The following is a 24,142-nucleotide window of genomic DNA, read 5'->3' as shown; positions in this document are numbered from 1 at the left end:
ATTTTGCAAATAAGAGATTTACTATTCGTAACTTCTAACTCCATGTGAGAGGTACCTAAGAAGGCAGGTACCAGAAAAAGTAGGTAGGCAAACAGATTTTAGGGTATTTATCCCCATGGCTTCAGAAGGACTTTTATAAAGGACTTAAGGAAAGCAAGTGGGGGAAGATGATTATTTTGCAGCATTAACATACAAGATGGCATGAGCCGCTATTAAAAAATGTGAGCCGGGAACCATTTTCTATACCTATTTGTAGATTTTAAAGGAAAAACGAAGCACCTCTAACAAAGAATGGATTAACGTTTTACAGTGTAGATAAAAACTGTGACTCAATTATCCACTACTTTTTTATAATGACTGCTACCACTTAGTGACCACTGCTGTGTGCCAGGCAGTATGCTAGACTTTATATATTTAATCCTCGCAGCAACTCTGTCAGGCAGGCACTACTGACTCCATCTTACAGATAAATATAAGCCGACGGCTTAAACTTGTTTGAAATTACAAAGACGGTAAGTGGTGGGGTCGGTATTCCGACCCATAGTCTTTCCAGGCTCGGTATAACTGGGCAACTATTTCCTTGACCTGCCCGATCCTATTCCCCAACCTTCACACGTCCAAATCCTTCTTGTGCTCCAGGTCCCCTAAACGCTGTCTCATTAATGAAGGCTTGTTCAGGTCTCAGGTCTCACCCACAGCCCCCACAAGGAAGCCAATGACTTCCTCCGAATGTTCAAGGAGTATATTCCATGAATAGAATAAGACGATGGCTAGTTCATTTACTCACATAATTTTAGGCTTCCCTGATAGCAGGCTGATATCAGGATGAGGAAGACACAGTCCCCACCCTCCAGCTGCTCAAGAGCCTAGTGGCTAAGACTTGGTGGGAGGAGTGAACCTATGCTCCTGAGGGAATATATAATTATCTCGGTATCTGCCACTGTGCCTGTAGAGTGAATGAATGAATGACGCAGGATGTGAGCTGGATCTTAAAGTGACAGAGCAACATTTGGGCAGAGCGGAGGCAAGGGCAGGCTCTTCTAGGCAGTGGGAACTTGTCTGAGTAAAGAACTGAGGTCAGAAATGAGCGTGGTCTATCTGGAGGTCGGGGGGGAAGGGGTGAGAGAACAGAGGAGAGACATGGTCTGTCCCGGGACCTGAATGCCGGGGCCCCATCACACAGCCCGTTCACAACAACCACAGCACATAATCTCTCCAACTCGGTTTGCAACTTATCGTCTTACTGGCAGGCGTCAAGTAGCAGCTTCCATCGACATTCTTCCCCGACCGTAATTCAGCACTCGCATCAGCTGAGCGTGTGCATGTCAATTTGAACCTTGGACTTGGCAGTCGGTAGCAAAAGTAAGACGGTATGTTTAAACGGCATGCTGGTGGCTTTTAACCAAAATACTCAAGAGCACAACCTGTGACTTGAAAGCCTACTTTTCAAAGTTGTGTTGCTTGGCAGTTACAATGGGGTTGGTGATCTGAGGATGAGAAAATTGCGGCTCCTTTTGGAAAGACCTAGCATAATGCACTCAGACCGTGCTCCACCTAACCCTCTCGTGAGGAAAACACGTCAGTTTTAGGATGAAGCAGGTAGCTGCTTTTGATATTAGATCAGAATCCTGTAACGCGGAAGAGAAAAATCACGTCACCCAGGAAATTTTCATAACGTTGTCTTTTAAAAAACCAAACAAACAAGCCGTCACACGGCTTTGAAGCCTGCCATGAGGAGGGAGTCAGCGGCCGCACCGACCCTCCTCCGCCAGTTTGGAATCCTCGACACCAAAAGCACACACAGCAAATCTGCTTCCGCAGGGACCAGTCTGTGAATGGTAACAACCGCACAGAAAATGGAAGTGTTTTCTTTTACAAAAGATGTAAGAGGCTCCCTCAGGAGTGTGAGTTTTTTTACCCTCTGCCCTAAGGAGCGCAGGCTTGGGAGGGAAGTCCTCGGTCCACGGTCGCTCTCGGAAATTCTCAGATTTCCTCAAGAGGCTAAAAGTGCTCGCTCCAGCTTTGTTTGCATTTGTAACTTCCAGGCTGGCTTCCTGTGGTGGTTTTTGCTTGGAATTATTCGGTAGCGCTCATGTGGTGGTACTTCGGATCTACCTTGTAGCCCATTCTTCATGACAGCACCATAAAGGGGTACCTGCTACTCATTCAGCATTAATGTGAATGTTGGCACAGAGGGGCACTGCAGAAATGTGTGAGTTTAGGGCTCAATGGGTTCACTACATCAGTGCCAGGAGACCCAGATTCTAGTTTTATTGCTCTAGGTTCATGGGTCAACCACGTTTGGAAAGTCATTAATTTCCTCTGTACCTTAGAAGTGAGAATTGCTGGAAATGTCAGTGTTTTAGGAGGGGAAGGGCAGGCGGGTTGCAATGTGGAAGCATTTCTATACGAACATCTCTCTCTAACGAGATCTCAGAAGAAAGGAATCCAATCTCTCAAGTTCCAGTAATTTGTGACCATTTTGTTTTTCATTTTAAGTATTTACATTTTTTCTTTTTCTTTTTTTAATGTTTTTATTTATATTTGAGACAGAGAGAGAGAGAGACAGAGCATGAGCAGGGAAGTGGCAGAGAGAGAGGGAGACACAGAATCCGAAGCAAGCTCCAGGCTCCGAGCTGTCAGCACAGAGCCCGACGCGGGGCTCGAACTCACGGACCGCGAGATCATGACCTGAGCCAAAGTTGGACACCCAACCGACTGAGCCACCCAGGAGCCCCAAGTATTTACATTTTTTCTAATTTTGTATTTGTAGTTTTGTATTCTTTTTCTTGGAAAGGGTTCCCAAATTATATAAGCTCTCTGTTCCTAATGTGAGCATGTACGATAGCCAAGGTGGTCTGTCCTTTGCCAATAAAGCTACTGTGCCTTTTCTAAGACTGTCCCCTCCACATGAGGGGGTAGATGAGAACGGTGGTAGAAGGAAGAGGAGCAGCGGGTCAGAAAAGAACTTGTTCATGTAACAAGACAGGCCAGACAGCGACCGTCTGCGAGAGGAGGGGAGAGTGGTGTCAGAGGAGGCAGTGGGGAGGCAGGGGCCAGGAAGACCATGGAAAAGAGCCTGAATTTTATTTTAGCCACTGAGAGCAGGGAGGAATTAAGATACAGATGAAATGTAAAAAGGCCACTCTGGCTACTGTGGGGAATGAAGAGAGGCAGGACAAGAGTGAAGTTAGGGAGAAAAACTGGACTAGTGCAGTGTCGGGCAAGAGAAGGTGGTGCCCTGGACTGGGGTGGTCGTAGTAGACACGGGGGGCAGTGGTCGGATTCGATATACACTTTGCAGGGAGAGATGGCGGGGTCTGCTGATGAATCAGACTAGATCTGGTGCGAGGGGAATCAAGGATCATGCCCTGATGTGAGCGTTTGCTGACAGGAAGAGAGAGGAAGGGCACTTACAGGTGTGTCCAGGCTGAGGCGCCTGTGATGCTCTACAGGGGGTTGTGGGGGGTGGGGCGTGTCAAGTCGATCTCTGGCTACACACAGTTGTCAGGAGAGAGTCTGGATGAAAATGTAACTCTGGGGGTCATATGTATGTAGACGATTTTCAAAGCTGAGGGAATGGATGAGATCACATGAAAAGACAGTAGAGAGAAAAAAAGAGAGGAAGACCTAAGATGGGGCCAGGGAGAGCTCCATTTTTAACGATCAAGTAAAGGAGGAGGAACATGACAAGCAGAGAAAGAGCAGCTGAAGGGAGGAAAACCGGGGGAGGGTAGTTAGCGTCAAGGAAGCCAAGAAAAGAGAAAGCTTCAAGCAAGGCTAAATGCCAGTCGCGGAACAGCATAAGGACAGAAAAGTGCCCTTTCTGTAACACGGAGTTCGGCAGATATCTACCTAGATAAAAGGAGTTTCCGTCTACCGACTGCACTGGAGATCAGACTAGAGTGAGTTCATGGGGAATTGGAAACATAGAACATATATGGACCTATAATCACTAAATCAGTAGTTAAAAATCTGCACCCTCCTCTCTCAACAAACAAAAACCACTAGGTTTTTGCTAAGTTCTATCAGACCTTCGCTGTATAGATGATTTTTTTACCTTATATAAACTGTTCCAGAGAATACAAAAGAAGGGAAAGATCCTTCATTTATTTTATAAGGCTATTAAAACCTTGTTACCCAATCAGACAAGGATTATTATGTGAGAAAGAAAAATTCTAGGCTAGCCTCACCTCAGTTCACAGAGGTAGACATTCTAAAAATTAGCAAAAGGAGTGTAACGAGATAGGAAAAAATAATACATGACGACCAGATAGAGTACATCCCAGCAGGCAAAGATGGCTTAACATTAGAAAATGCATTAACACTAATTAACACAAGGAGAACAAATATAGTGTTATCTCAATAGATTCAGAATAAGCATTTGATAAAATTAAAACCACACACTCAGTATACACACACAAACACACAATAGAATACTATTTGGCCCTAAAAAAGAATGAAATCTTGCCGTTTGCAATGAGGTAGACGCAGCCAGAATATATTACACTAAGCGAAATAAGTCAGAGAAAAACAAATACCATATGATTTCACTCACATGTGGAATTTAAGAAACAAAACAAATGCACGAAGGAAAAATAAGAGAGACAAACCAAGAAACGCTTTTTTTTTAAGTTTATTTCGAGAGAGAGAGAGAGAGAGAGAGAGAGAGAGTGAGCACGTGAGCAAGGGAGGGGCAGAGAGAGAGGGAGAGACAGAATCCCAAGCCAGGCTCTGGGCTGTCAGCACAGAGCCTGAAGCGGAGTTCAATCGAGCTCAGTCTCGTGAACCGCAAGATCATGACCTGAGCTGAAATCAAAAGTCAGACACTTAACTGACTAAGCCACCCAGGCGCCCTTGAAACACCCTCAACCATAAGAGGACAAACTGATGGCCACCAGAGGGGAGGTGAGAGGAGGATGGGTGAAACAGGTGATGGGGACTAAGGAGTGCACTTGTTATGATGAGCACTGGGTGATGCATGGAGTTGCTGAATCACTATATCGTACACCTGAACCTAATGCAACGCTGTATGTTAAGTATATTGAACTTAAAATGTCAGACAATAAAAAAATGAGAACAAAACCCCCAAACCACATACCTTCGTGATTAAAAAAACAACTCTTAGTTGCGCTAGGAATAGAGAGAAACTTCCTTTCGCGAATAAAGGCTATCTATCCAAACGTGCGATAAATACAGTACTTAATGGTGAAAAGTTAGAAGCATTCTCTGTAAAGTCAGGAATAAGACAAGGGTATTCACTGTCAGTGCTCCTCTTCCATAATAAAATGGAAGCCAAGAAAAAGCAACGTAAGTAAAAACTGGAAGGAAGAAACAATACCGTCATTCACTAAAACACTGATTGTATACATAGAAAATCTAAGAGAATCTAAGACAAACTACTAGAATTAATGTTACCAAGGTTGCTGTACACACTCTCAAAATATAAAAATCAGGGGTATTCCTGTGTATTAGCCACAAAAAAGTTAGATGCTATAATGAAAAATTTATAATTGCAACCAAAATGGTAAGCTACCTAATAAAAGAGGTATAAGATCTTATGAAGAAAATTTTAAACCTTCATTGAGGTATTTTCAAAAAAACAGAAAGGGTGGCGGGGGGCTCCTGGATGGCTCAGTCAGTTAACTGTCTGACTTCGGCTCAGGTCATGATCTTGTGGTTCGTGAGTTTGAGCCCCACATCGGGTTCTGTGCCGACAGCTCAGAGCCTGGAGCCTGCTTTGGATTCTGTGTCTCCCTCTCTTTCTGTTCCTCCCCTACTCACACTCTCTCTCTCTCAAAAATAAAGATTAAAAAAAAAAACAGGAAGGGGGCGCCTGGGTGGCTCAGTCAGCTGGGCACCCAACTTTGGCTTGGGTCATGGTCTCGACGTTTGTGGGTTCGAGCCCCGCACTGGGCTCTCTGCTGTCAGCGTGGAGCTGACTTCAGATCCTCTGCCCTTCCCCTGCTCATGCGCGCGCGCTCTCTCTCTCTCTCAAAAATAATAAATATTTTAAAAAAAAAGGAAAGAAAACACATAAAGAGATACCAAGTTCACAGTAAGGAAGATTTGTTATCATAGTATCAAATCATGCAAATACAATTCTTAAGAAAAACCAAAAGTTTTGAAGAACTGTAAGTAGGAGCCTCACCCTATCAGATATCAAGAAAGTTGGGGGTATCTTCCTTTTCCCTTGCTATGAAGGAACATGATTTAGGTGTAGCACTTCTGGCCTCTCTCCATTCTCTCTCTCTTTGAGAAGAAGGGCCTTTTCTGATGGGTGAATTTAGAGGGAAAAGTAAAACTTGGGTACTCTTGGCTTAGCCCCATCTGGTTTCCTATAGGAGTCTGTGACTGCTCTCTGCAGAGTGGTCAAGGGCCTGCCTCTGTGAGGAAAGCCTGGGGTTCTCCAGTTCACGATGCGACTGTGAGGGGAAGTTTTATTTTGAGTGATGAGAGGGGCGCCTGGGTGGCTCAGTCGGTTAAGCGTCTGACTTCGGCTCAGGTCATGATCTCGCGGTCCGTGAGTTCAAGCCCTGCGCTGGGCTCTGTGCTGACAGCTCAGAGCCTGGAGCCTGTTTCAGATTCTGTGTCTCCCTCTCTGACCCTCCCCCGTTCATGCTCTGTCTCTCTCTGTCTCAAAAATAAATAAACGTTAAAAAAAATAAAAAAAAAATTGAGTGATGAGGGGCGCCTGGGTGGCTGAGTTGGTTAAGCTTCCAACTTCAGCTCAGGTCATGATCTCGCAGTTTGTGGGTTCAAGCCCCGCATCAGGATCAGTGCTGACAGCTTGGAGCCTGAAGCCTGCTTCTGATTCTGTGTTTCCCTCTCTCTCTGCCCCTCCCCTGCTTGTGCTCTCTGTCTCTCTCTCTCTTTCTCTCTCTCTCTCTCTCTCTCTCAAAAATAAACATTGAGTGATGTTTTTGCAAACCCTTTTTATTTTAGATCTGAATCCACATTTTCCAAAAGGCTTTTTCAGTAATGAAACTGACATTTTGACTTCTATTACTCTGTCTTTTGTATATCCCCTCTAAAGTGGCTCCACATATGAGGGGGAGGAAGGATGCTTTTTATTGGGTATCCTCAAACCTCAACATGACTTAAAGACATTACATGTTGTCATAGTTAAAAATGTGGTATTAGCCCACAGATGGACAAATAAAACAAAGGAGCAGAACTGGGAGCCTGGAAACAGACTCATGCATATAAGTAAACCTGGCACATGAAAGAAATGGCATTATCAAACAGTGGACAAAAGACAGACTCTTCAATAAATAATACTGGGACAATTTGCTGTCTGTACTGAGCAAGATTCGTTTAGTGATTAGCCAGGTAGTATTGTGGGTTGCTTCTTTTAAAAAAACTTATTTTAGGGGGGTACCTGGGGGGCTCAGTTGGTTAAGCATCCAGCTCTTGGTTTCAGTTCAGCTCATGATCTCACAGTTTTGTGAGTTCGAGCCCTGGATTGGGCTCTGTGCTGACAGTGCAGAGCCTGCTTGAGATTTTCTGTAACCCCCTCTCTCTGCCCCTCCCTTGCCCCCGCCCCCCCTTTCTCAAAATAAATACATAAACTTAAAAAATAAAAAAAAATTAAAAAATTATCTTAGGTTATTTGTCATTTGCATTAGGAAACCTTTCATGAATTACGTATCTTGCTTCCAACTAGATCACAGATTCTTTGAGTGTAGGGCTTGAACCTTACACTTCTTTGTTAACTCTCCAGAGCGCCTATCACAGAACTTTACACAGAGACAACACTAAGTAAATGTCTGCTGGCTCTCATTATTTACATTAAGACTCAATTCCTGTTCCTTATGCCTCAGGGCACACGGGTCCATATCAGTACCAAGCTTTTATAAAATATTTTGATATTCTAAGTAGAATTCTTTAAACAATTGTTCGTTTGCTTAATAGGGGTCCTATCTAAGATCAGACATCAGAACTCGCACTTTGAGGATCACATAGGACAAAAATAAAAGATGTCAGAGTAAAGGTCAGTTAAAGACGTCGCTTTCTCATTACTCTCAAGGCCTATCCTTCTGGCACAGAAGAAAATGAAACCAATCTTATACCTTCCTCCCTACAGATAGTTTTTCTGTCTCACCACACACTGGTGAGATGAGCAGGGCAGGGATTACAGATGAGGAAATTAAGTTTCAGAGAGGTTAAACTTCAAGTTCACCCAGCAGGCTGGAGAAAGAAGTGGGAAGAGAAGCCAGTGCTCTTTAGAAGAAACTATACTGCTCCCAGCTCTGTAGCTCTTAAGGCTTGATTTCCATTTACGTGATTTTGTAAGTTCCTGCCCATCATCCAAGAATTCAAACTTCAAGAATGACTAAATGGCTGGAGCCAACAGCTCTCCATGTAAGTCAGGTGAATCAAGCTGATGTCTTCTTTGCAACAGAATTTCCCTCTCCCCTTCTCTTTGTAAAAGAGTTCTGTCTGTCACGTCAAAACATTTTTAAACAGCAACTTGCCCTTGTGGTCCGACAGGCACTGACATCAAATATAAGAAACATTTTGGCATGGGCCTCCTGGCCTCAGACTGGGTCCGTCAAGCTGACCTATTTGTTGTCTGCTTTCTTCCCTTAACTCTCATAGCCACTGATCCTGAAGCTCATGCTGTAGTTACGTCCTTCGCTGGCTCTTCGAAGAAGCCCCAGGGGCTCCTTGTCTCCCTTCTGTGGATCACACTGGCTGTCCCCCAGTCTCTGCCTCAGCAATACGCTCAAGGATTCCTCGCCCAGCCAACCTCCCAGTGTTCAAACAGTATCCCCTCGAACCTGCGCCCTTCCAGAGGGTGCCTCACTCCACTAAGCCAGACTGGGGTGTAGACACACACACGTACAATGGCTGCCTTTCCTTTCCTTCAGGTATCTTAGCAAAAAAAGCACGTGTGGAGTGATGAGGAAGCCAGGAAAGTTTCTCCGATTATTATCCACGTTCCAGGTTCTGGGTGTCAGAGATAAAGGTACTCACCACCTGACCATTAGTCCATGCTCCATGAAGTTTTTCAGGTTAGGGAGGGTTTGCCTCAAGTCTGGAGTCCCTAGTCCATGTTGATATCTTAGCTGCAAAGGTGGAAAAACAGAATTAAAAGAAATTCTGGCAGATACTAGGCAATGCTTCCCAAACACGATCCATTCACTAAGTTTTTTCTTCTTTTGAACTCTCAGAGAGGAAATGTAAATGTACGATTCCAATACTGTTGACCATACTTTCAGCATGGTATTTAAAAGGTAGCCTCTTCCTCTCCTGCTTCCTTGCCTCCTAAAGTTAGAGAAGACAAGGAATGGCCACGTATGGAATTAGCACATTTCAAAGAGCCCTACAGGGTTTGCTGACATTAACTCCAGGGACACATACTGCAAAACCAGTATTTGGTTTTCGATACTGAAGGCTGGCAGTAGATACTCTGGGCACATTCAGCCCTTCTTTCCCTGACCTTCCCCTTTGTATAACCAAGGGCAATGTCGTGCTCATCTCTAATTTCCAACAGTGTCTGACAGTGCTAGGGCTCGGTTAATGCTTATTAAACAAATAAATAGCAAGCCACTTTTGATAGAAGCTGTGCTCTGTTTTTCTCTCATTCCTAACTTTCCTCTTGTCCAGAACCAGGACTTACAGCTGTAGAGCTGGTATGAGGAAACTATGGCCTGTGAATGGATCTGGTCTTAGTTTTACTTATTTCTGCTAGAGTTGATTTTCTAAAATTAGGTCCTTCTATGTACCTTGGGTAACTTGCTAATGGTTTTCATCTGTCTATTCCTTGCCTTCTCTAACTCTGTCTCTGACTACCTCTTGCTTCTTTAACTGGTCATAACAGCGATCTAAGTATATGTGCATATTCATACACATGCGCTCTCTCTCTTTCTCTCTCTCTCTCTCTCTCTCTCTCTCTCTCACACACACACACACACACACACACACACACATTAAATACACAATAAATGGGGGCGCCTGGGTGGCTGAGTCGGTTAAGCATCCGACTTTGGCTCAGGTCATGATCTCGAGGTCCATGAGTTCGAGCCCCACGTCAGGCTCTGCGCTGACAGCTCAGAGCCTAAAGCCTGTTTCAGATTCTGTGTCTCCCTCTTTCTCTCTCCTCCCCTGCTCATGCTCTGTCTCTCTCTTCTCAAAAATAAAAAAACGTTAAAAAAAATACACAATAGGAGCGCCTGGGTGGCTCAGTTGGTTGGGTGTCCGACTTCGGCTCAGGTCATGATCTCGCGGTCCGTGAGTTCGAGCCCCGCGTCGGGCTCTGTGCTGACAGCTCAGAGCCTGGAGCCTGTTTCAGATTCTGTGTCTCCCTCTCTCTCTGACCTTCCCCCATTCATGCTCTGTCTCTCTCTGTCTCAAAAATGAATAAACGTTAAAAAAAATACACAACAAATGTACAAGGCCCTGTGGAAATGTATTTTTCAAATGATATGATATATATGAAGAAAGTACTTTGTAAGCTGTATACTGGTGTACTAACATGAAAGATAATCAGTCTTGAAGTTTTACTTTTCCAACACCTAAATTTAAAAGTGGCAAAGCCAAACTTCTAAATATTTTCCTCTCTTAAAAAATAAAACCACTACTAGGGCTACTGGCTGGCTCAGTCAGTAGAGCATGCGACTCTCGATCTCGGGGTTGTGAGTTCGAGCCCCACATTGGATGGAGAGATTACTTAAAGATAAAAAAAAAAATCTTAAAAAAAGAAACAAACAATAAAACTGCTACCAATAACAACAACAAAATCAAAGTTTTCTTTTGTTTGTATCTACTATTTAACTGATTTTTTTACTTAAGTGTGAGTGACACTAACAGAGTTTACTCTCACTACCCTGAACCGCTAAAGGAAAACCCCCAAGCCTAACCAGATCTCTCGAATGGTCTGAATATACACAAAAAATAAGGAAGTAGAAACAGAGAATGTTAAAACTCAAAGGTATTTTGAATGTTATTTAAGGCAATCCTTTTCTTTTGCAGATGGGGAAACTGAAGCCCAGAAAGGGGAAATAAATTCTCCAGGACCGCATGTTTTCATAGCAGAGATACTATTAGCTAGAGCCTCGTTCTTACAACCATGCTGTTCCACCATCTACCCCAAAGTCTGAGAAGAAAATTGGTTGAAATACTTGAGAAGACAAAGGGAAAATATTCTTTTCCTTTTCCAAAGCTAGCTTGGTGACCTAAATCACCTCCTGAGATTTGCTGACCTTGAATTATAAGATCTACTCCATATTAAATGACATCATTTCTTATATTAGTATAAAAGCATTTTTTCCATACATTGATAAAAGTAAAATGGCTGATATCCCAATGTGACATTCTTGAATTCATTGTTTCAATAAAAAAGTGAAATTGTTTACACATGGCATGGAAATTTCACCTGTGATTCATACTGAAAAATATTAAATATAAAAACACACACACACACACACACCCATACTGAAATAACACTAAGCTATGTGTCCCTGAGCCAGTACATAGTCAATTGCCTGCTGCAGGCTCCACAATGGAAGGTGGGTGTTGAATTCTTTTCACAGACCACAACAAAACTTTTTCTTCAAGTCTGATTTCAACCAAAAAAGGAAAATGTGGGAATTCTAAGCCTCTACCCAGGTCTTAACCCTGCATTTGCTGTATAGCATTATCATTTTTTAACCACAGAATCCTAGGGCATTATATCTTAAAGAGACCCTGGAGACCATTTTTCCAACCTCCTTCCTTTCATAAATGAAGAAACTAAGGCTCAGTAAGGCAAGTGTCCTGCCCAAGGTCACAGCTGATCAGGCACCAAGGCAAGGCTGGATTTAAATTTTTTTTTTAATTTTTTAAATCCAAGTATAATTAACATACTTGTTATGTTAATTACATTCAACATTCAACATTTGTGCATTGTACATTCATTTTTCCGATTCAACAATTCTATACGTTATTCCGGGTGCTCACTACAATAAGTGTACTCTTAATCCCCATCACCTATTTTACCCATCCCCCAGCCATCTTCCCTCTGGCAACCACCAGTTAATGTTCTCTGTTTCTCTGTATTTCAGTCTGTTTTTGTTTGTCTCTTTTTGCTTTGTTCATTTGTTTCTAAAATTCCAAATACGAGTGAAATCATATGGTATTTGTCTTTCTCTGACTGACTTATTTCACTTAGGTCCATCCATGTTGTTGTATATGGCAAGATCTCTCCTTTTTATGGCTGAGTACTATTCCTGTGTGTGTGTGTGTGTGTGTGTGTGTGTGTGTGTGTGTGTGTGTGTCTCACATCTTACATTCCATTGTGTGTATGTGTATACTGCTTTGTAAATAATGCTGCAATAAACATTGGACGCATATATCTTTTTGAATTAGTATTTTTGTTTTCTTTGGGTAATACCCAGTAGTGGAGCTGGATCATATGGTAGTTCTGTTTTTAATTTTTTGAGAAACCTCCATACTGTTTTTCACAGTGGCTGCACCAGTTTGAATTCCCTCCACCAGTGCATGCGGGTTCCTTTTTCTCCACATCCTTGTCAACACTTGCTGTTTCTTGGTTTTTGATTTTACAAGGCTAGAGTTTCTTTTCTTTTTTTGGCTAGAATTTCTTCAAACACATTTTTTTAAGGTTTATTTATTTTTGAGAGAGAGAGAGAGAGCAGAAGCAGGGGAGGGGCAGAGAGAGGAGGAGACACAGAATCCAAAGCAGGCTCCAGGCTCTGAGCTGTCAGCACAGAGCTCAACACGGGCCTCAAACCCATGAACTGCGCGTGAGCCAAAGTCAGATGCTTAACTGATTGAGCCACCCAGGTGCCCCTTGGCTATGATTTCTTAATAACAACTCCAAATTCTTTCTACCATGTCACCCTTTTAATTTTCAACATATAAAACCAAAAAAATTCACACATAATACATATATGTATATTAAAATTTAAAAATAAAGTACATGTACTGTTTAGTAAGTCTGAAGTGCTATAAGGCTTATAATGAAAAAGCAAATTCTTTGCCCTTCAGTAACAACTTCTTCACCTTCATATTTCTAAATAGTATGATTATATTAATTTTCCTATTCTTTCCTATTCTTCCCAGTTTTAAACATCATCTACTGTGTTCCTACTATGAAAAATGAAAATTTAGCTTTTATATTACTCTTCCCTTACACAAACATTTTATCCCCTCATCCATACATCACCTATGACTTTCTCTTAAAGAATGTGAGGATTTAATTCTCTACCCTCCCAAATATACTTCTCTTCACCCTTAAGATATTAAATATCACAATTTTTGTTAGATCAATATTTAGTGCTTACCTTATTATATATGCAGAAATGCTTTTCACTGCTAAGCCATGTAACAACATACTATTCCTTTTTTGTACTTTTTTGGGTTTGCTTTTCCTAAACTGATAACTGTCATTTTTCCTAGTTGTTGGGTACCTATCTTGAAGACAGTGTTAATTGTTGAGTACTTATATACTTATCACTAGATCCCCCCTAAACTAGAACAAAACCTTCTCAGTCTGATTAAATACACCACATAACCTACCAGGTCCATTTCCCCCTTGGAAGCACCCCTCTTCTCGTTCCATTCTGAACTTGCTGCTCTTGGGGCCTTCTCCACTGCTCGCTTCTCAGAACTTTCCTTCCCCATCATCTCTTCTGTGTTAAAGCTGTTGTTTTAGATCTCATGACTTCTCTCTTGATTTACTGCCTCATCATGGTAGTGCATATCCTATAACAGTTTTCTGGGAAAGGGGAGCATGGGAGGCATCTTTTTTGACACCTTGAATATTTAAAAATACCTTTATTCTATTCTCACACTTGAATGATAGTTTGCCTGGGTATAGAATTCAAGGCTGAAATAATTTCCCTTCAAAATTTCTAAAATAATGTTTCACTGCCATTTATTTTTTTATTTAAAAATTTTTTTAGAATTATTATGTTTATTTATTTTTAGAGAGAGACAGACAGAGTGCAAGTGGGGGAGGGGCGAGAGAGAGAGAGAGGGAGACACAGAATCCAAAGCAGGCTCCAGGCTCTGAGCTGTCAGCACAGAGCCCGATGTGGGGCTCGAACTCACAAACCACGAGATCATGACCTGAGTCGAAGTTGGGCACTCAACCAACTGAGCCACCCAGGCATGTCCTGTTTCACTGCCATTTAACTGTGCATATGGGAACTGAGAAACCTGGTAACATTCTGATTCTTGATCCTTTGTATGTGAGCTGATTCTTCTTTCTGGATGTTTTTGGGAATTTATTCTTTAACCCCAGTACTTTAAAAGTTCACAGTGCTAAGCCTCTGTTTTGGTGTTTTTCATTCATTGTGCTGGGCACATTGTGAGGCTTTTCAATATGAAAACTGTTATCCCCTAATTCTCCTTCCCCTCCTCCTCCTTCTTCTTCTTCTTCTTCTTCTTCTTCTTCTTCTTCTTCTTCTTCTTCTTCTTCTTCTTGTTATTAGCAGCAGTAGTATTTTGTCATCTCCTCTTTCTCTACTTTCTGTTACTTCTGGGTTTCTTTCTTCTTCCTCCTTTTTCTTTTAGATTTGAAAAAACATTCAAGGCATTATGAATGAGACTGTAAAAACTCATCAGATAGTCTATGCAGTGCTTGCTGCCTGGGGGGGGGGGGGGGGCGGGTTTCACTGTAGAGCGAGTGAGAATTGAAACCTAGCCCTTTCTGTGGGGCACACGTCAATCCCAGTGGTTCTCATTGCTGGGACTATATTTCTCCAGAGGGAATCCTCCAATCTTCTGCCTAGGAATATAATCTAGATCCCATTCTGAGAGTAGGAAAAAGCGGTTGGGGGAATTCAGTGTTGGTATGTTGGACTTTAACTGAATCCCCTTGTTTTCGGTAAGGCATCTTATTTCTTGACCCTGTGTACCAGGCAGTTCGGAGTTCAGAGCTTCTCTGGTTCAATTTTTTCAGAAAGTAAACCTCCAATCTCCCACTGGGGTGTGTGCAGGGGTATTGCTTGGCTATGAAGTGTGGATGAAGTGAACTGGCAATCTTATTTCTCTTTCTGTAGAATTTCAAGCAATTCTCCTGTTTTTTAGACCTATTCCTTATTCTACACTCTATGAGGTACTTCATACTTCCAAATCCCAAGTCCTTCTGGAGGGCTATGGCTTGAATTACATGGTTACTTGAAGGCTCTAGGCTTCCTTTTTCTCCATTCTGCCAACTCAGTTTATCACTCATTTATTTGTTTGCATTTTTCTAAAATTTTGTTGACTATCACTCACTCTTGTCTCTTCTGTTCTCTTCAACCCCGTGAGTTTGCAAGTTTAAATTATTTTATCTAGTGCCACTAATAAATAGCATTTCAATGGGGAGCTGACATAAACGAGTATGACATAAATGAGTAAATTCAATTTGTTTATCATGCAGTCCCCTATATACATAACAGCTTTTTCATACTGGCTAACAACCTTCCGGACAGCCTTTTACAGAGTACTCAATAGAGCTCTATTTCCTGTCTCTAAGTCTCTCTCTAGGCATCCTCCATCTGGCCATATTCTCTTCTTTATCTTTATGTATTTTGGGAGAGAGAGAGAGAGAGAGAGAGAGAGAGAGAGAGAGAGAGAAGGGAAGGGGCAGAGAGAGGGAGAGGGAGAATCCCAAGCAGGCTCTGCACTGTCAGCACAGAGCCCAACATGGGGCTCCATTTCAGGAACACTGAGATGAAGATCTGAGCTGAATACTTAACTGACTGAGCCATCCAGGTGCCCCCATCTGGCAATATTCCATCTGTTCTCAAGGTGTGGATACAAGTTCCATTTCCTGTAGGTAGCTTTCTCTGACTCCTCCAGGATAAGGGAATATTTTACACCACTCCCCAAATCCCTTCCTGCACCAAGTTTGCATGTGCTGTCTTTGGAAACCCTTAACTAACTGAGTAGGTACTTGATAAATATTTGTTAATTAGTAAGTGAGATCAATGCTGTGGGGAGGGAATAAGAGGCATCATGACGCACTGCAATGAGCTTCTATGCAAAAGATCTGGATGTGAATAACAGTGCTGTCAGTTACTAGTTGTTTGACTTTGGGTAAGTCATTCACTTCTCTGAGGAGTTTCAGCTTCCTTACTTATAAAATGGGAAATGTTACCTCTCTTGCAGAGCTGTTGTGAAGTTTAAATAAGATAAAGTGTACAGAGCACCCCAAACAATATGTGGTACATAATAAGTGCTCAATAAACTAGACTTCTTACCATTATAATACATATATACTCCATATATTATCATCATCAGAGCATCTAGTACTAGGCTGGGCATAAAACTGGTGCCCAAAGATGGCTTATCACTTAACTAATTAGAATGAGTGTCAGAAAAGGGGGGGGGGAGGTGAGTTCAACTCAAAGGAAAAAAAATCTTAAGTACATTGTTCACTTTTTTACATGGCAATTTTTACTAATTTACTAAGCTTATGACTGCAAGCACTCTAAAGAGGCAGTAATGAACACGATACATGTCAATACCTTTAAAATCATTGCACAGTGAAATGGAAAGACATGATGTGGGTGGTCAGAAGATCTGGGTGACTGAGCTCTACTGTATGATCATCAGCAAGTGCCTCCCTGCTCTGGCTAGCCAAATAATTTTCAAACTTTTTTTTTTTTTTCTGTAGCTCTAGAATCCTTTGTTCAAATGAAATATCATGTAGAAGCCCAAAGCGTAAAGCAAATAAGGAACTCCTCTAACTAAGGGAAGTGGTGGAATAGAATTAGAGCTCAGACAGGCATTCCCATCTTGCGGGTTAAACAAACGCTCCTGAGCTACATCATCTCGATGAGCCTTTCAAAGTTCTGTGAGTCCACTTTCAATGCTCTAACATTACAGGTTTGCACCACGTTTATAAGGATTTTGATATAAAAATATGGTTTGCACAGCACACATTCACAGTGCGAGAGAGGAAAGAACATCAGCCCAGTCAGCCCCATTTCTGACTTTGCCCACTTCTGATGGTACAGAAGTCAAACTTGGCGAAGAGGGTGTCAAACCTTTATGTGTTCACTTGAGGGGTAGGTTTTGATGGAAGAGCCTACAGAAGATACCTTTCTGAGCACCTCAGGGGAAGTATATGAAAATAGAAGGGGTAGGATGGGGTTCAGTCTTATACACTATACTATGTCAGGTAGAGCTGACCCGCTATTAAAATGTACATACTTTAGGAAAGAAATAAATCTAAATTTTTATTAAGTAATTCTTTAACAAGTTAACTGTGGTGATGTATTAGCAGAAACAGAAAAAAAAAAAAAAAAAAAAAAAAAAAAAAAAAAAAAAAAAAAAAAAAAAAAAAAAAAAAAAAGAGGAGTGAGGCCAAGGAGGAAAAGACAAAGGACAGGGAAAGGGGAGAAAGAACTACATTTACTAAGTTCCTACATATTCTATTCTTTCATTCAACAAGTATTTATTTAGTGTCCACCAGGGTAGGCCCTGTAAATCAGCTCTGTCTCTGGAATGACAGGCCTGGACTCACAGTCTGTTCTCACTACATAATATATGAAATCTTGAACGAGTCACATAACCAATCTGTGCCTTGGCTGTAGAACATGAGCAACACTCCAGAGGCGGCTCTGAAAGTTAGGTTCAAAGACTGAAGTTCTCTTTTCTCTAAAAAAAATCTTATTTCACATTCCTCAAAACCTGCCCTCACCAAGTACTATCAATACCACACTTCCCTAAAGAGCTCTTTCTGCTCTCACTTCTGATTGGGGAAGGGGGGGGGGGGTGCCAAGAAACCCAGGCAAATAAAATATTGCTTTGGGTCTGTCTAACTGCCTCAAATTAGTCTCTGAAATAAACACCTTTTGTAACAACTTCCTACTTAACCACCACCCAAAGAGTCTAAGCAGTTTTTAAGTGGAATTTTGGTTTCAATTAGCTTGAATTTCGGCTTTACTTTGATTGGTTTAGAACTCCACAGGAGCAATTAAACTTTTGCGCAACTCTATCGTAGACTAGTAGGTGAAAACTACACATAAATGATAAATGAGATGGGAAGTGGGAAGAAGAATGTTCGGTGGTTTCCCTGAAAAAATGAACAAATGCTATTGTCTATTAGCAAAAGAAAATCCCCATACAAACCAGGAAGATCTGGCTTTATAGTTACTGAAACAAGTTAAAGAAAAGAAAACAAGAGCACAGAATACATTTAGACCTCAGCAGACAATTACAACCATGTCAATTCCACTAAAGTATCTTTCCTTATCTTCCTCTCCCACACCATCTTCTTGTATGAAAATACAATTTGGTTTCATCCAAATCACTGTGAGTTTCACCAAATTAGATCAACTATGATGTTAGAGCCTTTGTAGTTGAAATTGACTAGTTCCTACAGCTTGATGAATGGTACTACTCCACTGAAGGAGTAAGACCATTTGCAGCTCCGTAGATCATATTTTAAAATAAAGTGTGATTGTACTTCTAAGAAATAAATGCTGAGCTCTTACACTCAGTGAGCATCTGCTTATTGAGCTAAGAGAGCTAATTTAATATCAAAGTACTCAATTTTGTTTTTATTTTTTAAACACACAATTTTTCCAGGCCAAGAAAGACTCCAGGGGTTCAGGAATCATTTTGTCATTTAGGTTTTGGCAGGAGAAATTCAGTTTAGACAACAGACACATGCACATGCATGTGCACGTGCACACACAGACACACACACAGACAGACAGACAGACACACACACACACACACACACACTCTTCCAAACTATATTCATCTACACAAGGCCACTTACTGCATGGCTTATTAGTTCCATATGGGACTTGAGCTAAGCTGCATGATATGTTTGATACAAACCGTCTGTTACCGTGAGGGAATGTGGATTAATACGATGCTTCAATAAAGGTTACTAAAAGATCAACACTTTCGTGATGGGATTACAATGAATTTGACTACAAAGAGAACTGGTCTACAGGAATTGAAAAAATAAGAAATTAAAAACGTACATATGCATCAAAGACTTAACTTTGGAGTTTTGGCTTATGTAGTCAAAAATCTCTATTGGACCAGTTACCAATATTTCAATTCATTTTTAAATGCTAAGGTTTCACTGACATGAAAAGAACTAGATTAAGAGCTTTAAAAAAAGGGCACCACCATGTCAAAAATAAAATCTGCTTTCTTAGAAGAAACAACTCTTTCAAAGATATGGAAAAGCTACTTAAGGAATATTTAATATGAGCAATAATATTGTTTCTTACAGTGAGTCATTGCAATATATACCTCTAAGGAAAAGTATAAAAACCTGATTATGGGCCTCTAGTTGCAAGAATAGCCTAAGTACTTTTCCATCCCCGTCTACAAACCATGCCAGTTCTTTTCCAAAATAGATATGTTATAATGTAAACACTGGACACAGCTGACCTCAGACCTCAGAAAAGCCTGAAAGTCAGGTCTAAAAGCTTGAAAGTCTAAGAAATGGCAATGTTTCTTCTATTCCTCCTCCCAGTTATACTACCAACTACTCTTAGAGTCATGGGATTCATATTAGAGCTGAATGGCACCTTTGAGAGCATCAGCCCACCTGCCTCATTGACCCTGCACGGTTAAGTGCAAGGTTACGTGGCCTAAGGTTGAACAGATTGAGTCCAGGGAGCAGAAAACATTTGCTGAGTTCTAACCACAGGCTCTTTTCTTTACATCACTTGTTGTATTTCTGAAGCATAGGTTATATCTGAGCCAAACTTATCACTGTAAAATCTGTCATATCAAAAACACTTCAATTAAGATGGTCCTTTGCTTCAGCATCTTATGTTTGCCAGAAACTAACTAGAAGCCCTATTAAATTGACGCAACTCTGGGGTCAACCTGATCAGTAAGTGTGGTCTCCGTCGCGGCCAATTCTTAGGAGTTGCTAAAGAGGGTCAATAAAGCACACTGTAAATGGACAAGCAAGGCAGAACTGGAAATCTGTCAAAGGCAGGCAAATTATACCCTTGATAGCAACTGCGATCAGCTGTAATTAATGATCATCAAAGAAAGGTTATGTTCTCAGGAGGCTAAAGGCTATGTGAGTGGACAAACTTGTATAGGATCCACTGAAGCAGATATGCTGTCAGGTCCAGCTCCCTGCCCTCGTGTTTAATAGTCCTGGGCATACTGATTTACCCCAAACTACCTTGTATTCACCTTTGACCCAATCTGGAGTCCTGACTCCCGTAGGGGCTATACGTTGTTCCCGACACGGTTCAAACTCAGAATTTCTGCTTCTCGTTCACTGACTTTGATGTTATCTTGGTGCAAAGAACTCTATCAGACCAAGAAGGTCACAGTCTAATAAGGCAGAAACTGTTTTCTAGGATGACTTATAAATGAAATCACAGAGTATTTAGCCTCTTGTGTCTGTCTTCCTTCATTTATGTTTTTGAGATTCATCCATCTTGTTACATGCATGAGTAGCTCATTCCCTTCCATTGCTGAGTGGTATTCTGTTGTATGAATACACCATAAATTGTCCATCTGTATGCCAGTTGATGAAAATATGGGTTGTTTCATGTTTGGGCTATTATGAATGAAGGTCCTATAAACATTTGGGCACAGGTTTTTGTTTGAACTTGTATTTTTATTCCTCTCGGACCAATACTTACCTGTGGAACACCATAGAAATACGCCTAACTGTATTTTTAAAATGTCAACTGTTATCCTAAGTGGCTATACAATTTCACATTCCCATCAGTCATATATGAATGTTTCAGTTGCTGTACATCATCATCATCAGGAATGGATACTGTCAGTTCTTAAAAAATCTTAGCCATTCGAGTAAGTATGCAGTGGTACCTTCTTATACTTTTAATCTGCATTTCCCGAATCACTAACAACATTGAGCATCTTTTCATATGCTTTTCTTGCCATCTGTATCTCTTCTTCTGGCCCTCTTGTACTTTCTGTAAGCTACTTCTGATGAATACCTGATACATCTGACTATACCCTCTGATTAATCTTAACACCTTCTAATCGATAATCCTCTCATTAGTACCATTTCTACTTAATCTAGAATAGATTCTCCATATAACACCACCACAATCCTATTTGTACTAAGGAGCCACAGGGAGTTCTTGCGTATGTAGAAGTAAAAAAAAAAAAAAAAAAATGAAAATGCTATTTATGAATGCAGGGATTCCCTCACAGAAATTTAGGTAAATCTAAGTATCAGTTTTATTGGAATAAAAAATGCCCTTCTATCAGTTGTTAGAACTCTGAATACATAGGAATACAGAAGCCCATTCTGGCATCTCCCCAGCCAGGTACAGTGACCACAGTACCTGATATAATCACTGGTAGAAATTAATTCAGTCCAACAAAAAATTATCGAACAGTGTGTGTGTGTGTGTGTGTGTGTGTGTGTGTGTGTGTGTGTGTCTATGGGGAGGGGTGATAAAAACAGAAATGAAGATATGTATATGCTGTTGTTTGTAAATAGGGGCAATTTGGAAACTGAATATATGCTAAGCCTTTAGTCAGATTCCAGGGTGGAATAATGACTGTGTTACTATAATGAAAATAATGCTATATAGCTGCTAATATATTTACGGAGTGATTAACTATGTGCTAAGCATTTCACACTGCGTTATTTCATACAGCCCTCACTATGACCCTCTTACAACTGAGGATACTAGGAGTTAATAAGTGGTAGCACTTGAACTGGTACCCCAGGTTTGTCTGACCCTCGCCCTTTGAACTCTTAACCACTTCAGAGTGACGATGATAAGGGTAATACCAATAGCACCTACAGTCCTTCTCAACCTGCAATCTGTGCCAGGCATGGAACTTGACTGTTTACTTAAGTCATTTCATTTAACCTTCATAACAACCCCATGAGATAGGTAGGTGGTATAATTTCCACTGCACACATGACAGAGTTTAAAAGGTTAAAGGAGCTGCCTGCAACTTCACAGCTACGCAAGCAGAAGAGCCGGGATTTGAATTCAACTGATACTTTACATCCCAGCACACAGTCTAAATACTGCTTACACGTTGGTGAGAAAAGATTTTCCCATTCGTGATTTGATTCCAATTCCAATACGTAGAAAGAGGCTCTCAGCTCTTCAGAGAAACACATTCCTTCTCTTGATATCAGACATTTGACAACAGCTACATCTCGACTCAGCTGTTGTTCAGCTAAGCTCTACATATTTAGTCTTCTAAAATCTTTGCTTGTAAGTTAATCCCTACAGCCTCTTCATCATTCTTTATGTCTCTGAACTCCCTCCAGTTTCCCTTAAAGAATCTGGTAACGAGGTGCCCTAAATGGAACACAGTTTTCCAGAATGCTCCTTTCTCTCACTAATGATTTTTTTCCCTTAAAATATTAATTTTACTATAACATCCACTTCATGTCCTTCATGTTTTTTTCATGCAATTCTTCTGACCTCACATGAATAGCACTGGCGTCTAAAGCCCATGCGTCCACTGTTTAGTCTCTCCGGTCGATCATAAATAAATGTAGTTTCAAAAAAGGAAAAACAAAACCAAAATGGCAATGAACTGTCAAGTCACGCTGCTCCTCGAACCGGGCAGATCCTCTTACAATTTGGTCTGGAATAAATTTATTCACCTTTGATCTCACCAAGTCATTGAATGAAAACCAATTCATCCGCCATACATGTACTGAATGTCCACTGCAGGCAAGGCGTGCAAAGTATGACAGGGTGTCACAAAATGCCTCAGCCATGGATGCTCCCTTTAAGGAGGTTACCTTTTTACATGCACATAGAAGGAAAGGACAACCTTCGATGAGAGTTTCAAGGGCTGGGTAGTAGTCACAATTTTAAGATGGTCACCAAGACCTTCGTTCCCTGGTGTTATTACTCCCCTGATTATTTTATGTCTATGGCAAAGGGAGATCATCTGGATAGGCCTAATCTAATCACACGAGGCCTTTAAAAGGAGAAAGTTTTCTCTGGCTGGCAACAGAAGAGAACGTTCTGAAAGATCTGAACTGTGAGAAGGGCTTGACAGGACATTATTGGTCTGAAAATGGAGGGGTCATGTAAGAAGGAATGCAGGAGGCCTCTAGGAGCAAAGGCTGGCCCCTGGCTAAAAGCCAGCAAGTAAATGTAAACTTCAGACCTACAGCTGCAAGCAACTGGATTCTGCCAACAATTTAAATGAGCTTGGAAGTGGATTATTCCCAAGAGCTTCCAGATAAGAGCCCAGCCTGACCAACACCTTGATTCTGGCTTTCTGAGACCCTGAGCAGAGAAACCAGATGAGCCCACCCAGACTTCTGACCTAGAGAACTTTGAGATAAAAATGCACGGGGTTTAAGCTGCTACATTTGTGGCGATTTGTTATGAAGCAACAGAAAACTAAAAAAGGTGAAAATGATTACTTTTACCTTTTACCTGAAGATATCTGAAATGGATTCATGGGGATAATGCAGCCTGGGCAGTTAGTTCCTTGACAGACAACATTTCTGTATGTCTACTATGTGTCAGCACAAAGGGGATAGCTCTATACAAGGGCACAGAGGTTTTTAGTTAGCAAATAATATTTTGAACATTAAACACATGCCGGGACATACTTCTCTAAGGGCTAATTTAAGTGCTCAGGGGAAGGGGTTAGAGACGCTGAAGAATCATCTCCAACTTTATCTATTTTGGGGAGTCTGAGCTTTTGTTCTCCAGAGATACTGATTCTCTAAAATATTCTGCAAGATTCTGTCAGGCTAAGAGCCAAATCTGGATGTTCAAATTTATAGAAGACAGACTGAATAACTGAAAACACATGAATGACAAGTTCAGAACAGGACAAAATCTTTGGTGGTTAAAGCAAAGCACAGCAGTAAGTGACCTTGTTTATCAAGCTGGGAAAACACAACACATTGTATATAATAATCTTTTTCAAGTATAAAATAATCTTTTTCAAGTATAACGGTCACGAGTCAAGAACCACAATATAAGTAAGACAAGCATGTTCACTACCATCATAGTTAGCACAAATTAAGTCAGAGAAAGAGTTAGGAGTTATAAAAATGGGGGGGGGGGGAACGGCAAAATGATCATTTTTTAGAGATGATATACGATTATACATCAAGAAAATCCAAGCAAACCAACTGAAAACTCATCACAGACTATAAGATAATTCGGTAGAAAATTTAAAAACAAAAATCAGAAGTCTTCTTTTCTATAAATAACAATCAATTAAAATATTA

At 41.1% G+C, this 24,142-nt stretch overlaps 1 protein-coding gene across 1 annotated transcript in view; it reads right to left on the bottom strand.

Moving 5' to 3' along the window:
• UVRAG (UV radiation resistance associated) overlaps positions 1-24,142 on the bottom strand; it is a 296,412-nt gene that overhangs the window by 18,159 nt on the left and 254,111 nt on the right. The window contains exon 14 of the mRNA XM_019449868.2: positions 8,980-9,071. Coding sequence (XP_019305413.1) covers positions 8,980-9,071 — 92 coding nt within the window. The remainder of the gene's footprint in view (positions 1-8,979; positions 9,072-24,142) is intronic.

Source organism: Panthera pardus, unplaced genomic scaffold (assembly GCF_024362965.1).
Source record: "Panthera pardus isolate Hobbes unplaced genomic scaffold, ASM2436296v1 HiC_scaffold_12, whole genome shotgun sequence".
Lineage (NCBI taxonomy): Eukaryota > Metazoa > Chordata > Mammalia > Carnivora > Felidae > Panthera > Panthera pardus.
The sequence above is the reverse complement of the archived record's forward strand: the minus strand, read 5'-3'. Positions and strand labels throughout refer to the sequence as shown.